Genomic DNA, 14,307 nt, shown 5'->3' on the forward strand with positions numbered 1-14,307 from the left:
TAGAGAGATGAGCAGACGAGGAGGAGCCTGGGATCTTTCCCCCACAGGCAGCGTCAACTCCCGGGTATGTAGAGCCACCCAGAGAACCTCCTATTAGAAGCGAGATGTTCGTGCTCCACCCACGCTGTCCAGCACGCTGGCTGCTTACCACACGCGGGTAACTGAGCGTTTGAACTGTGGATGGCTTGAGGAGGAAATGGAGCTTTTATTTCGTTTAAGTTAATTTAAACGTAAATGGTCACATCTGGGGAGTGGGCGCCCTATGGAACAGCTCAGTTCCAGAATGTTTTTCCTCTAGGGACAGCCCTGCCCACTGAGTCATACAGCCCTCAGGTGTGCCTGATGTCTCAACAATTACATTTACAGTGAGGTCAACAAAGTCATTGGTTCTAAAGTAAAAATTCAGTTTATTCATCTGTTTACGACACAGTACACAAAAGGCAAAGTGTTTCACATCATAGATTTAACTTCCAACTCTTGGGAATGTTCATTTCTTTGGCTAAAAGGAGAGACTAGCTGGGGAAGCCAGGCGATGCTTGGGCAACTGAACTAAGGCGGGGCAGGAGGAATGCCAACATGGCCCTCACGGGGATGAGCATGGTGGTGGGGGGGGGCGGGGTGCGCCTATTAGTCGCAAGCAGATTTTCTAGAGTCGTTAGCTGGAAGCACAGGAGCACCGCTCCTGGACATGGACGCTCAAGCTGTCTCGGGCCTCAGTCGTCCCCACCGCACAGGTATAGCAGCGCTTTCTGGTAGTCACCCTTGGTGTCTTGCTATAAAGGGCCAAAGAGGAAAAGGAAATGTGATGTCAAGAAAAAGATCCAAACTTCGCAATAACACACAGGCAGAGCCAGTGCACAGAGCCTCTCCCATATTAACAGAGAAGACTCTGCAGGACCTGCCCTGGCACAGAGGCCTGGAAGGCCACACCCCAACCACCACCACCACCATCATCACCATCATCGTCATGGTCACCACCATCAGAGGGCTCTCAGGGAGTGTGGCATGGGGGAACTTTCAAGTCACGTTGTTACTACAAGGGTGGAGCAAGTGCGAGGTGCTGGGGATTCACCTGGGAAGCGACTGACTACTGAGACTTCCTGCACGCTCTGCCCCTTTCCCTCTGGGTCCTCCCCGTTTCAGAGCAGAGGGGGACTTTCCTGTCTCACTGTGCTGTTTCCTAGATTCTTGAGGTCACATGGAAATAAGCTGGTGAGGCGAAGATGCAAAAGACACAATGACTGAGAGTCTGAACAGGAGCTAAACTTTAAACCTGGGCCCAATAAACGTGGGCATAGCTAACCCACTGTCAAGTTCACCCTGGGTAACCAGCACCTGCCTTTGGAAACATCAGGATCTTTAGAAGGGGGGCTGCAATGCCTGCCTGAACCACACACAGCGGACCCACTGTGAGTGCAGTCACTCCCCACATAGGGATGCCCTGTCCCTGCAACCCAGAGACGGTGCTGCCGGGAGAGACGGGGGTTCTGAGGGGGTTCTGAGTCAGAGCGGCCAGGCTTATCACAGGCTTTCCAAGGAAGGGAAATATAATGAAATGTAAGATTTAATTGATCTAAGTCTCTTGAGTTTATCAGCAGCTCTTACAGGATCATCCTCAGAACACCAATTATCGTTGTAGAGTAACAGATGTGGGAAATAGAAAAACATTTGCCTGATTCCACAGGATTCCAGGACAAATCATAACTGGCACTTTCAAGATAAATCCCTAATATGCGATGACCAGCCCCTCCCTCTTCCCCAGTGAATCAGAAACACCAACCCCTCCCCTGGGGTGCAGGGGCCACCCGGGGGGCTCACCTGGATGTAATAGTACAGGGACTTGCCGTACTTCCTCTTGAACTCGGACCTGATTTTCAACATGTCCACCTCGCTGCGGGAGATCATGATTCTCATCAAGACCTTGTCGCGTGTCCCCTTGCCCTGAAAGTCAAGTCGATGTCCCAGGTTACGACCCACTGACAATGTTAATTGACGTTCAGTGTTCATTAAAACCAATGTAGTAAGTTTTCTGGCACATGGAACTGATCTGGGTTCTCGATGCCGCCCACTGAGAGATCTCCAACGTAGCCGTGGAACCACTCCCTGCAGAGCAATGAGCAGGACACACACCAGGCTGATATCAGCCCACGTGCGCATTCAGTGACCGTGTGCTGAGCACTGAGCACAGCAAGGCTCGGTTTAACAGGTGTGCAGGGGTCCACATGTAGCAAACGGTTCCTGGCTCTCAGGGGCCTGGAGAGGCCATGCCATCGTGCCAGGTATGACCACTAGGGGGCAGTGAGTCTCCTTGCAGAGCCTCAGACCAGCCACAGCCAGGAGCGGGTCACTGCTACACAGAACCTGAGGAAAAAAAGGGGAGAGGCAGTGTGGGCAAGGGGGTGACCTGTGTGGGGGGGGCCGTGCAAGGGCCTGGAAGCTGGAAAGCGCACTTGAGACATGGAGCATGGGGCGGGCCTGTGGGAAGACAGATTTCATTCAAGTGAAAGTGGCTGGGCTGGTTTTTGGAGTCAACAGACCCAAGTTCAAATCTGGTATGCAACCTCAAGGAAGCGGAAGCTTTCTGAGCTCCAGTCTCCTCGCCTATTAAGAAAATAGCAAGAAAATAATAAGCCCCAGGTTCTTTGGTAATTATCTAAGGTAAATAAAGTAATTTGCACAATGTCTATTATGTCATGGTTGCTTAGTAATCTCCCTTCCTTGCTGGTCTTCCCTGAGGGGAAAGGAGGGAGACACTGAGGAGTCGGGGCTGGTGTGTCCTCCCCCGGGCACTCTATTTTCCACCTGTGCACAGCACACATTCAGGTAGCTGGGAGAGAGAGGATGCACTTGTGGTCTTCTCACCTGTCAAATGCAACCAGAGCTGACTGGTGCGCTCTGCACCTGGACTGTGGGGCTCCCTCCTCCACCCGCTAGGCAAGGAGACTTAGTTTGGCACAGAAAAGAAGAAAAGACTAGTGCAGAAACGTGGACCTCACAGCCGGCTGCCCTTACCTTCATGGAGTCATACAGTCGGTCAGCAAAATACAGGGGCTTGTTCTGGATGCACTGGACTGTGGGGAGAAGAAAAGGGGTCAGTCACCCCTCCGTCCACCAGCGGAGATGAGGCCCTGCCCTAGGCACAGACCAGATGACCTGACGCAACAGGAATGGGGTGCAGAATGGGAGAGCCCAGGGAACCCCGAGGGCTGCAGAAACCCAGGGGCACGGGGAAGCTTCTCTTCTCTCACTCTTCCTCAGCACATCTCCATCAACTTAAACCCTTCCTAAATTTATATGACGAAGGTTATAAAGCCACCCAAATCGTGTGAAGAAGCCACACCTCCCCATACACCTGAATTAACAGGACAGTCATTTGCTTCTTCTACTTCAGCACAGAAAGCTGATGTCCGCCAGGGACGGGGACCTCACTCACGTACCCAGGTTCAGGAAAGCATTCTCCAGGTCTCCCTTGACCTCCTTCTTGATGCTCTCCAACATGTCGTAAGGGCTGTAGCTCTTGTACCTTTCAAATACTGAGGAAAAGCAACGAGTAATTACTATAACAGAGCCACTGGTCAAAGATGTCAATGATCACTCACACAGTTATATAACACGATTAAAAAAGATAAAAGGGGACAATCACAGCATCCTAGGGGCTCAGGGATTGCCATGGTAAACCAGAGCTGACACTACACCAGTTGCCCTCAATGGCCCTGCCCAGGTCACGTTTGAACAGCTCCCTCTCCTGAGTGGACACATCGTACCCAGCAAAGTCTATTACTTCAACAAACAGAGCAAAATCAAATGGTCCTCAGACAGGAAGGGGCACCGAGCTAAAGGACCACATCATGGGAACTAGTCAGGGGAAAGAAGGATCCAAACTGGGGGAGAGAGGCAAATGGACCTGTCAAGGGCAACAGGGGTGCAATGTGGAGCGTGAACTTTGTCCTGGCAGACACCCCCCCCCAACTCCAGAGACACCCAAGGCCCTGGGACCACACGGCACCCACCTTTCTGGAGGTGGCACACGCTCCGCTCGGTCATGATGCTGATCCACTTGGGAACGTCAGTTCCTTTCCTCTTCACTCCAGCATCATAGAGGTCCTACAAGCACAGCCCACCAAAAAAGGTCACAGAGGAAGGTCACAAAAAACGTCATGTAAAAAACGTACAATCCACACACTCAAAATGCCAAGTGAAAGGAAGTCTGCACTGCCGTCGTGAGCAAAAATACACTAGTTAGGTCTCAGGTCTTCATCAAGAGCAGTCCCACTTAGACGCGGGCCGAGTGGCACGAGACTGGATTGGTTGTGAGGTCAGTGCTGTACAAATCTCCTCCTTCAAACACCCGAGAGAGGACCGGCAGCTTCCGTTCCCATAAGGAAGGACAGGCAAACATTCGTGAGCAGATCCAGCCCTCCTTCCTTGTTGGCACTTCAATAGCTAGTAGGCTGGTGGTCATCTACCCAAGGCAGCTGTAGGGCAGGTACCCACACCCGAGCTTCCTAGAGACTCAGGAAAAACGGTGGAGCTGAAAAAGGAGCCAGTCCAACCTTATTTTCAGTTTTGAGGAAATCTAAAGGCTGTAAGAAACGCTAACGATGGTGGGGAGGGGATGGGGGAGGCCAATGCAAGGGTGGATGCTCAACCCGTGACCATCTGCAAAACCCAACTGCTTTGCTTTATCCAAAACCCTTACTGCCTGCTAATGGTGTTGTGTGAAATATACTGAAATTTAAAATGAAAACAAATTTAAATAAATTTTGTTCTGCAGCTCTTATGCAGTCACTGTCTTGAGGCAGTGACTGACCCTCTGGGAAAAGATATGTAGTTCATAGTGATGTGAGTCAGTTAACAAACAGTTCTCAGGGATTATGGGACTAGAACCAGCGAGAGTCCGAAAGAAGGCAGGGCCTCTGCCACCCTGCCGGTCTCCCACTCCCAGTCTCTGCTGTGCCTCTGCCGTCTTCTTCTGCTTTCTCATACTGTTTCCTCTGCTGGCGTCCCTTGTACCGAATGCACAGCAGTGAGCACAGCTGCATCACACCCTGCAGAAAGTGCTGCTCCCACACCCTCAAAGCTGCAAAGCGCCTCCGTAAGTCAGACAGCGGATCCTGCCGCCGACACCAGCAGTGCCAGGGAACAGCTGGTAATGGCCAGGGCTCCCAGAAAGCGAACACGAAGACCACAGGCTCTCTAACACTCCTCCCCTCCAAATGTGGCGGCTACTTCCCCTGACACAGACAGTGGGCTGGACAGAGTGACTCAATCTTAGTGAAGAGATCAGGGCACGGTGACAGTGTGACTCCAGAGATTAGGTCTCAGAACACTTGGCTTCCTCCTCGCTTTCTCCCAGGGATCACTCACTATGGGGAAAGCCAGCTGCCACATTGTGAGGACACTCGGGCAGCCCCGTGGGGGCCCGTGTGGAGACACACCAAGGCCTTCTGCCCACAGTCATGTGGGTGGGCCGTCCTGCGGCAGAGCCTCCTGACCCTGCCAGCCCCTCGGGAGGCTGTAGGCCTGCTCAGCATTTTGTCTGCCTGAGCCACAACCAACTAACCAAGCCACTCCCCAGTTTCTGACCCACAGAGACGGTTTCCCCTTTCTGGGAAACCGAGTGATGGTAAAAGTTCATCTTTGGAGGTGACTCGTCACACAGGACAGATAGTTACTATACAAACTATCCAGAAACTCGCACCAAAAAGCCTTGGTACTCACCCGGGCATCCTGGTCAATCAGTTCGTAATCAATGACAGAGCCATCTTCCGCTCTTCTACCCTACAAGAGGAAAATAAAAAGAACATCAAATATACTCCTTTGCACATTTTCAAAGTTAGTTTTCTCTCCAATTCTGATAAGCCATTACTTAATTTGTTGAACAAACACCCACTTAACATTGTTTCTTCACGATGAAGTAAGTCTAGACAAGGCCAAGGAGGGATAACACGGCCGAGGCAGTGACGGGGCGGCTGTGCCTCACATCCTCCCTGCTCCACGGCACCCAGCCCTGGCCAAGCCCCTTGGAGTCAGCACCGCCGGCGGGACGGGGGAAGGGCTGAGCAGCCCAGAAGGACGAGTCAGATGGGGCTGGTGCCAGGCGGGGGCAGAAAGCCGCACAGAAGGAGCAGCACAGGGGAGGCTGAGCACCTGCCAGCCCGGATGAGTGAGGTGATGCCCAGCTGGAGCAGCTGGTGAGGGAACCCTGGGAAGATCAGGTTAGGGAGAACCAGGGTATAGAGGACTTTCTAAGAAAGCAGAAAGTGGATTTGATGCAGCAGAAATGGGTTTAGATTGGGGACTAAAACAGTGAAAATGGACTGCAAAAGGATCAGTGGATGGTGGTGCACAGGGCGGGCAGAAAAGAGGAGAGTGGGGCAGCGGCACGGAGCTGCTCCAGTGACGGAGATGTGACGGGGGCAGGACGCAGCGTGCCAAGCAGCCATCTGTCACCAGGGTTCCTGGAGAACATAACTTCTCTTCCCTCCTCTGACATGTAGGCATTAAACTGCACACTGGTCAGAACTCGGATTCAGAAGAGAAATGCCTGTCCTTCCCATTAATGCGCTCACATTGGCAAACAAAGCCCTCCCAGACCCTCTTCAGGCCAAAGATTGCACAGGCAAATCTCCTAAGAAGTGAAATCGGGAGAAAGAAACAAGGGAGTCGCTTCCCACTCGGTCCCCGGTGACCACAGACAGAGGGAAAGTGACCTTCCCAAAGTCCCATGGCAAGGGCTGGCATGGAAATCCAGGCCAGGAACAGAGAGCTGCCTGTCACTCCTCTGGCCCCCAGAGTCCACCAGCCTGTGCAGTTCTGCTGGATAACAAATCCTATCACACAAAAGTGACAACAATCCACAGTGACCGTGCAGACCCACTGTCGAAAATGCAGCTGCCATTTCCGGTGCAGGCACAGACGACTGGGTGAATTTGCTTCCGAGTATAAAATGAGGGATGTGACTTGCCTTGGGAGGAAGTAGGGACAAAGAAATAAACCGGAAACCAACCTTGGCGAGAGCAACCATCAGCTTGCGGAAGTCACCAGATGTGTCGGAAATAATGTCCTTCTCCAGGTCAGTCTTGTACACTTGGAAAACAAAACCTAGGGGTTAGCCTCCTGCCTGTGCAGCCAGCCAGCCACGCACTCCAATCACCCCCTGCCCACGAAGCCTCTGAAAAGCAGAAATGGCTGTGGCAGCATGATGTACCTGCCCAGATGCAAGTGGGTTTCCTAGAATGAACTGAACCTTCACTAAATCAGAGTCCCGGTTATCATCCGTAACGAGGGACAGACAGAGCTGGCTCTGGTCAGGGGTACTCAAGCCTACCTACAATCAGTGATGTCTTCTGCGGCTAAAATATTGGTTCCCAACCTCCTGGACTATGAATACTCATTCTGAACATCAAAACATTTGAAGGGCTACACACATACACAAAGACACACACACACACACAATTGTGCTTTATTATCCAGTGACTGAAAAAATGCACAATGGCAAAACCTAGTAAGAATTAAGTAGTTCTTGTGAATGAATGTCCATTATATTATTCAAAATAGCATCTGTATTGAAACATAGTAACACACACACTTATGCTGCATCATTTATTCTACCTACAGCCTCCTATACTGCTTGGTGCACACAGGTCCACGAACTTCTTGCCACAATCATCCAGTCCAGAATCGGGAACCTCTTGAGCAGAGACCGGATGGCACCCAATAAATGAAATCCATGTATACTTTCTACATCTCCCATCAGATCTTTCTAATGTATTTTGATTTCTCTCCTGTCTTTCCTTTTGTAGACATTCTACCGAAATGTAATAATCAAAACCTGGGCCGGCCATCAGGAGGTGAAGGAGAGGTACCCGGACCATGGCAAACCCTTGGAGGGAGCACAGGCATTTCTGCCTATGTAATCGGGCATCCTATCCTGGTAGCTAGGAAGGGGGCCAGAGAAACTGGGCAGAGAGGATGCATCACAGACCTAGAGTTACTCACTTTCCTTGTAGACTCTGTTAATTTCCTGCAGCTCCTGGTTGGTCCTTGAGCAGATAATCTCAATGAGAGAGTCCTCATCAGTCCCCAGCCCCTGTGAACCAGGCATCAGAAACTTTAGCAGGGAAGTCCTCCTTGCCTTTTCCCTACTTCTCTGGTCTCAGTCCGGTAAATGGCCAACATGACTGTGTTTGTTAGCACGCTCCCTTCCATGTTCCTGCTGAGGGGTCTGCCCTGCATTCCTTAGCACAAGCTAATGCTATTTTTTATTCTTCCAAAAAATGTTTTACCAGAATATCAAGTGGTATAAGTGACATATTTGAGCTCAAATATTTGTGTGTGTGTGTGTGTGTGTGTGTGTGTGTGGTATATGGGGAGACACGCCAAAATATTAAGTGTTTGCCTTTTAGTGATGGGCTTATAAAATGAGTTTCTTCTTATTCCCATTTTTCTTTATATTTCAATTTCTATAGTCACCCATCATTTTAAGAGGTGGAAAAAAACTTTTAAAAATATTTTATTTATTTATTTCTAGAGAGAGGGGAAGGGAGGGAGAAAGAGAGGGAGAGAAACATCACTGTGTGGTTGCCTCACACACCCCCTCCTGGAGATCCAGCCTACAACCCAGGCATGCACCCTGACTGGGAATCAAACTGGCGACCCTTTGGTTCACAAGCCAGCACTCAATCTACTGAGTCACACCAGCCAGGGTGGAAGTAACTCTTTGAATTAAACAATTCTGCTCAGTAACTGAAAATAAAGGAATAGCCATTGCTGGGTAGCTCAGGTGGTCAGAGCGCCACCCCGATATGCCAAGGCTGTGGTTTCAATCCCTAGTCAGAGCACATGTAAGAATCAACCAGTGAGTGCATAAGTGAAATAACAAACTGATGTCTGTCTGTCTGTGTCACTCCCTCCTTCCTCTCTCTCTAAAATCAATAAATAAAAATTAAAAAACACAAACTAATAAAATAAAGGAATACAGAGATTTTATGCTGTCGTTTGCAGCTAACACCATTAGATTAGAAATTTCTTTTTTTTTAAACCAAGAATAGGTATAGATAAGATGATATTTTTAGCTTTACCTCTTTGAAATGTAAAATTGGGCTAATGTTAAAAATTTTATTCTTGTATTTCCATTTTTGCTTGATTACTATGCACTCTCCAGGCATTTTAGGGAAGCAAAGGGAAATAATGAAGTGCCAAATAAACCTAGACACCAACACTTTATTAAGGAATAAGAATTTGATGGGTGACGTATTCAAATTTAATATACACACTTTTGAGCATGCCAGATAGCTTGAAAGGACTCCCTGAAACATATATTTCAAAGCTGACTTCATGATCAAAGTCAAGATTTAATAATGAGGACTCTCTAATACTTGTCTTTCCGAATATGGAAATATTCACTTTGAACTAAGTAGAATTACAACTGTTTAAAATGTAGATCAATTACAAGGTGTTAATACAATAAGAAACTTACTGATACACATGAAAAGTATGTCAGCTATTAATTAAACTTATTAGAATTTATATCCTCTTGAAAAGGGGTTTGTGTAATATAAACTAAGCCTCAGGTTAATGGTTAATTTTGAATTTTATTCTTAATATAATCTATGAGCCAATGCTCTTCCCACAGAGCTTTTAATCTTGAAGGTTCTAGCAAAGCCAAAATTTCTTTCCTTAGCAAAAGGTCTACAAAGCATTCTATACAAATGTTATAGAATGATTACCAAGCATCTTTAAATATTTTAGAGGGCAGTTTTCACCTAAAAATAACTCATGCACTGGGAAAAATGCTATAGCGTGAAACCGTAGAAATGTAAAGCAGTTAGACAATGTAAGGTCTAGTTCCTTCCGTCACTGATACACCAGTGTTAATATCTGAAAATTCTCATAGTGCTTTTTTATCTCTATGTTCAAAGGTGACCTTGGCGATTTCTACCACTCAGCCCAAGTTCGCCACAGATTATCCACCATTCCTATCACAAGGACGACTTCTACTGTACATGTGGTACTTCTGCCACTGGTATTGCCAGAAGTCAAAACAAGCAAAAAAAAAAAAAAGAGTTTTTAAAGCATAGTTCAGTTAATGCCACTTCAAGCTTTACAGGTTTCGGAAGGGTACTCGGCTGTGGCAGCTAATGCACGCGCTGGCGCAAGGTCAAAGGCTTGGAAGTCAAAGCACCTTTCATCGGACCCAGTCACATAGATTACAGCGGTGACTGACGTCTCAAACAAGTCTGTTTCAAGTCACCCATCCTGGTAATAGATACTAGCAAAACTGCATGAACCACAACTAAATGAACACTTGATGAAAATAAGATAAACTGATACGAAGTGATGACGGTCAGGAGAAACCCGGGAGAGGCCAGCTCATCTGCGCCTCCAAAGGCCCCACGACCGGGCTCTCAGGAGTGTTCTTGTCATCGAGCAGGGTCACACCAAGTGCTGCTGACATTTTATCACCCTTAATAATGCCTTCCCTGCGATGCTATCGCCCACTTAGGGAACTCAGAGCAAGTCTGCTCAAATAACCTGGAGTGTGAAGAAAGAAAGAGTTCACGACAAATCTTTCCGCAGCCTTGAGCGACCTATCAAGTTCCAGGCCCTGGAAATGCCTGCTGTGTGAAGCTAACTCACTCTCGGGGTGCTCTCTGGGGAAAGGGATGACAACTGAACCATGACATTCGCTCCGGGGACAGGTCAGTCTCTTCATAATTCAAGAACAGTGGCATCACAGGAAACGCCTCCCGGACTTAGAATAAAAAATCAGCTCTGTAGCTCTCCCCCTAAGGCGGAGGCTTTCCCCCGGTCTATCGGCAGAGGGCAGTGTCCGATTGCTCAGTGATGCGGGCGCACACTGCAAAGGGTCTTGTGACGCTTGGCTGCCACCCGCACTTCCGTTTGTGCATCTGTTACAATTATATAACACGTGACGCTGTAGGTGCACGCAACATTCAGAGGGTTTCCAAACTGGAATTTTGACAAATTTAAACTAAAACTGCAGGTTCAAAATAACTTTGAAAAGAAAAACAAAAGATAACGTGCTACCATGCTTTAAACAAAACAGATACCATTCACAATCTGAAATCACTCTATGTGCACTGTGCTGTTCTGCCCAAATTTGAATCAAACAATGGAACTGACAAGGAGGTCAGAAAAAGAAACACCCAAGACCATGGGCAGAATTAGCTGCCTCCCTTAACAAAACCTCTGAGTTTACTTTTGCCTTAATATCAAAACAAATCTTTTTTAAGGAGGAAGTGTAATCAAGGAAGTAGTTTCTCCAAATGGTGTTTCAATTGCCCAGGTGCCAAGCAGTAGCAGCTGGTAACTGACTTCTCAGCATCATGAAATTTCTTTACAGTTTAAAAAAAAAGTAATGGAAATATTTTTGGTACAAATCCTGAGACTTTTAGATGCAGTTCATTCCAAATAAGATGGTTCCAAATGAGAATTCAACAAAACCGAAAATCACCTAATTACACTCAAAACGCTGCAATTCACAAATATTAACGGCAGATTTGACAGCCTTGACGCGTTTACCTTCATGGAGGCCTTCAGCTCGGAAGCGTCATACTGAGCAGGTGTTTTCAATAGGCCCAGAATCACCGTCTCCAGGTGGCCGGACAAGGCTGACTTCAGCGCTGACGGAAGTTCCTTTAGAAAAAACAGCAAAAACATGGAAAACTTGTGGTAACCAATATATTCACTTTAAAACTGGTGAGTAAAATGAAAGGAAAAGTGATGTGTGTGTGTAGCAGACTGCGATTCCTTGACTATTCAGGGGTCTTGGATCAAACTGCCCCTCCCCTGCAGGCCCTTCAAGAGACACAGGTGGCAGAAACCGAAAGATGGGAATTTGCTCGGACCAAAAAACCCCTTCAAATCCTAGCTGATGTTGCCTTCTCCCCCTCAATCATCAAAAAGAAATCAGAGTGGTCTGCAATTTCTTCGAAAGCAATGAATGAGGGCATTTTCCAATACACTTGCATGTGGCAACAGCCAGTGGAAGATGGGGCACTTTCTGGGTCATCAAGGCCCCTGCTAAGAGGGAGCTGGTTGGGGTGGGCGGTGCTCCAGGGAACAGAGGTCTTGTTACCTGCTGAGAGCCTCCTGTAAAAGGTGTGTGTACCGCTGTGCCAAGGGTGGCTCCCAAAAAAGTCTCCCAAAGGGCCCAGAGGCCCCAGTATGTCTGGCAGTGGCTCATGAAGCTTTCCCACACAAGACACTTCATCTAGGACCCAGAAAGATCTACTTGTCCATAGCAAATTGGGACAGGGTGATGGTGACGGTGGTGGGGCTAAAGCACCCCAATTACCCCATCGACTTCTCCATGGTATATTATTTCTTAAGGATTCCACTGTCACATTAACACAGATTTTACCCCAGGTGAGGTCTGAGCTGGCACCTGTGGTGGTAAGCAGACACCCCAAAATTCAATGCAGCTTTTTGGGGGATTACACGGCCTACAAATAATGGAGGGGGGTTGACACCGGCATCCTGCTGTGGGAATTATTCTGTTCTCTTTTCACTTTTCCCATCCTCTTCTCACCCTCCTATCTTTCTCTCCTGCTCTCCAGCAGCCCCACGGCAGCTGTTGACACAGTGTTCAGCCCCTACAGGTACTTGCAGGAGCGGAGAGTGATGTGCAACCTACTTCAGAGAGAATTTTCTCAAATCATTCCCAGAGGTTGAGAGCTTGGAGGGATCTTAGGACTCATCGGCCCAACCCTCTCACCAGCGACTTTCTCCTGCTTCCCGCTGGCCCAGTTACATGTAGCTCGTAGGAGGGGACTTTAAAAGCAACACCTTCCAAATTTAGTACCAATTTTCCCATTTGGAACTTTGAGGTTAGGTAATTCCAAACTCCGCCTACCCTTGACACGCCCCTCTACCCAGGCTCTGTTCAACCCTCAAATAGCATCTGTGTACCTACAAACTTCTTCCACTTCTATTATAAATACCTCATGGGCGTTCAACTTCCTGCTTCTCACAATGCCTGCCACGAGGCTTCGCGCTTAACAGAACCCCTAGAAATGTTTGATAAATAAAACAGTCTCTCCTTATACGGAGAAGCCTGGCATCTGGCACCTGCTTGAACATGAAAGCAATAAAACATCAACCTCTCTCCCAGCTCCTACCCACTTCTCCTAGCTCTGCCCACACTGTTCAAGTTTATCGCCTTGGCAGCCTTGGGTCATATCCCTAAAGTGATGTGCACTATGGGCTTTCTCCTTTCTTAGGCAAACAACTCATTCAAAACAATAAGGTCTGTGTCCAGGATTTCCTTCCGAAATTATCTCAAGGAATTTATGTATCTTCCTGTAAAAAATGATAATTTTCCTTAGCCCAAGGCTGAGAGATGAATCAGGACAACTCACAGCACAGACTTGTGAGTTATCCCCAGCAAAGACTGTGAGGTCACTGAACCCCATTATGATTCTAGCAATATCTTCCCTCCAACAGAGTACATGACAGCTTTGACCTCCATCCAACTTGAAATCAAGATCCAGGCTTCTATGTTCCCTTGTACACTTCTGTGTACATACCCAAGTGCATTCCCAGACCCCACCCTGAGAGTGAGAGCCGAGGAGCAATTACAGGCACACTGTCCAAAGAGGCGGGCCTTCTGGGCCAACGGAAATGCACTTCCACCAGCTCACAGATTCCACTGGGGAAGTGGAGAAATAATACACTCCCTTTTGTGCCTCACTACAGATTACTATAAGTCTAACAGGAAGAAACATTTTAATGCACACGACATGAAAGAAGCCAGATGCCTTCCTTCCTTTTCTGTCCTTTCCAACAGTTTCAGGAGGCGAGGGAAGGAGCCACAACAGGGCTTGGCCTGCAACTCCCGGAACCCTGGTGGTCACGTCCACCCCAAGAGCAGGAATGTTCTCCAGAACGCTTCCAGCTCACCTCCACGGGGGCTACGAGTGAAAGCCGTAAGTCAAACAGGACCTGCAGGAAGCCACACTTGCTGCAGCATCCAAGAATAAATCTGAAGCTTTTAATAGCAAGAAGTTAAAAATAAAGCGTCCCGTTCTTAAAAATAAAATGTCCTGACACTGCAACAAAATAAAGGATAAATAAGCCCGGGGTTGTCCTTTAACGTGGACAAGTGAGGGAACAAGCACACAAAGACCCTTTAAAGAGAGGGAACATGGCATGTCGAAGATAGCCTGGTAGACCAAACAAACTATTAAGTCCGTTCACTGCAAAGCTCTTAGAATTCAAGTGTTGCTGTCTTTTTTTAAGAACGAGAGGAGCACGTCAGGATCAATATTGGCTGGAGCCAAG

The 14,307-nt window shown here is 48.0% G+C and overlaps 1 protein-coding gene across 1 annotated transcript in view; it reads right to left on the bottom strand.

The window, feature by feature from the left end:
* Positions 1–383: 383 nt before the first annotated feature.
* ANXA2 (annexin A2) overlaps positions 384–14,307 on the bottom strand; it is a 42,135-nt gene continuing 28,211 nt past the window's right edge. Inside the window, exons 5-13 of the mRNA XM_037054019.1 lie at positions 11,548–11,661; positions 8,002–8,092; positions 7,010–7,089; positions 5,722–5,781; positions 4,011–4,104; positions 3,438–3,533; positions 3,013–3,071; positions 1,819–1,941; positions 384–773 (exon numbers count right to left, since the gene is read on the bottom strand). Coding sequence (XP_036909914.1) covers positions 714–773; positions 1,819–1,941; positions 3,013–3,071; positions 3,438–3,533; positions 4,011–4,104; positions 5,722–5,781; positions 7,010–7,089; positions 8,002–8,092; positions 11,548–11,661 — 777 coding nt within the window. The 3' untranslated portion in view covers positions 384–713. The remainder of the gene's footprint in view (positions 774–1,818; positions 1,942–3,012; positions 3,072–3,437; positions 3,534–4,010; positions 4,105–5,721; positions 5,782–7,009; positions 7,090–8,001; positions 8,093–11,547; positions 11,662–14,307) is intronic.

The sequence above is a fragment of the Sturnira hondurensis genome, unplaced genomic scaffold, assembly GCF_014824575.4.
Source record: "Sturnira hondurensis isolate 20B ecotype Veracruz unplaced genomic scaffold, ASM1482457v3 Scaffold0008196, whole genome shotgun sequence".
Taxonomy (NCBI): domain Eukaryota; kingdom Metazoa; phylum Chordata; class Mammalia; order Chiroptera; family Phyllostomidae; genus Sturnira; species Sturnira hondurensis.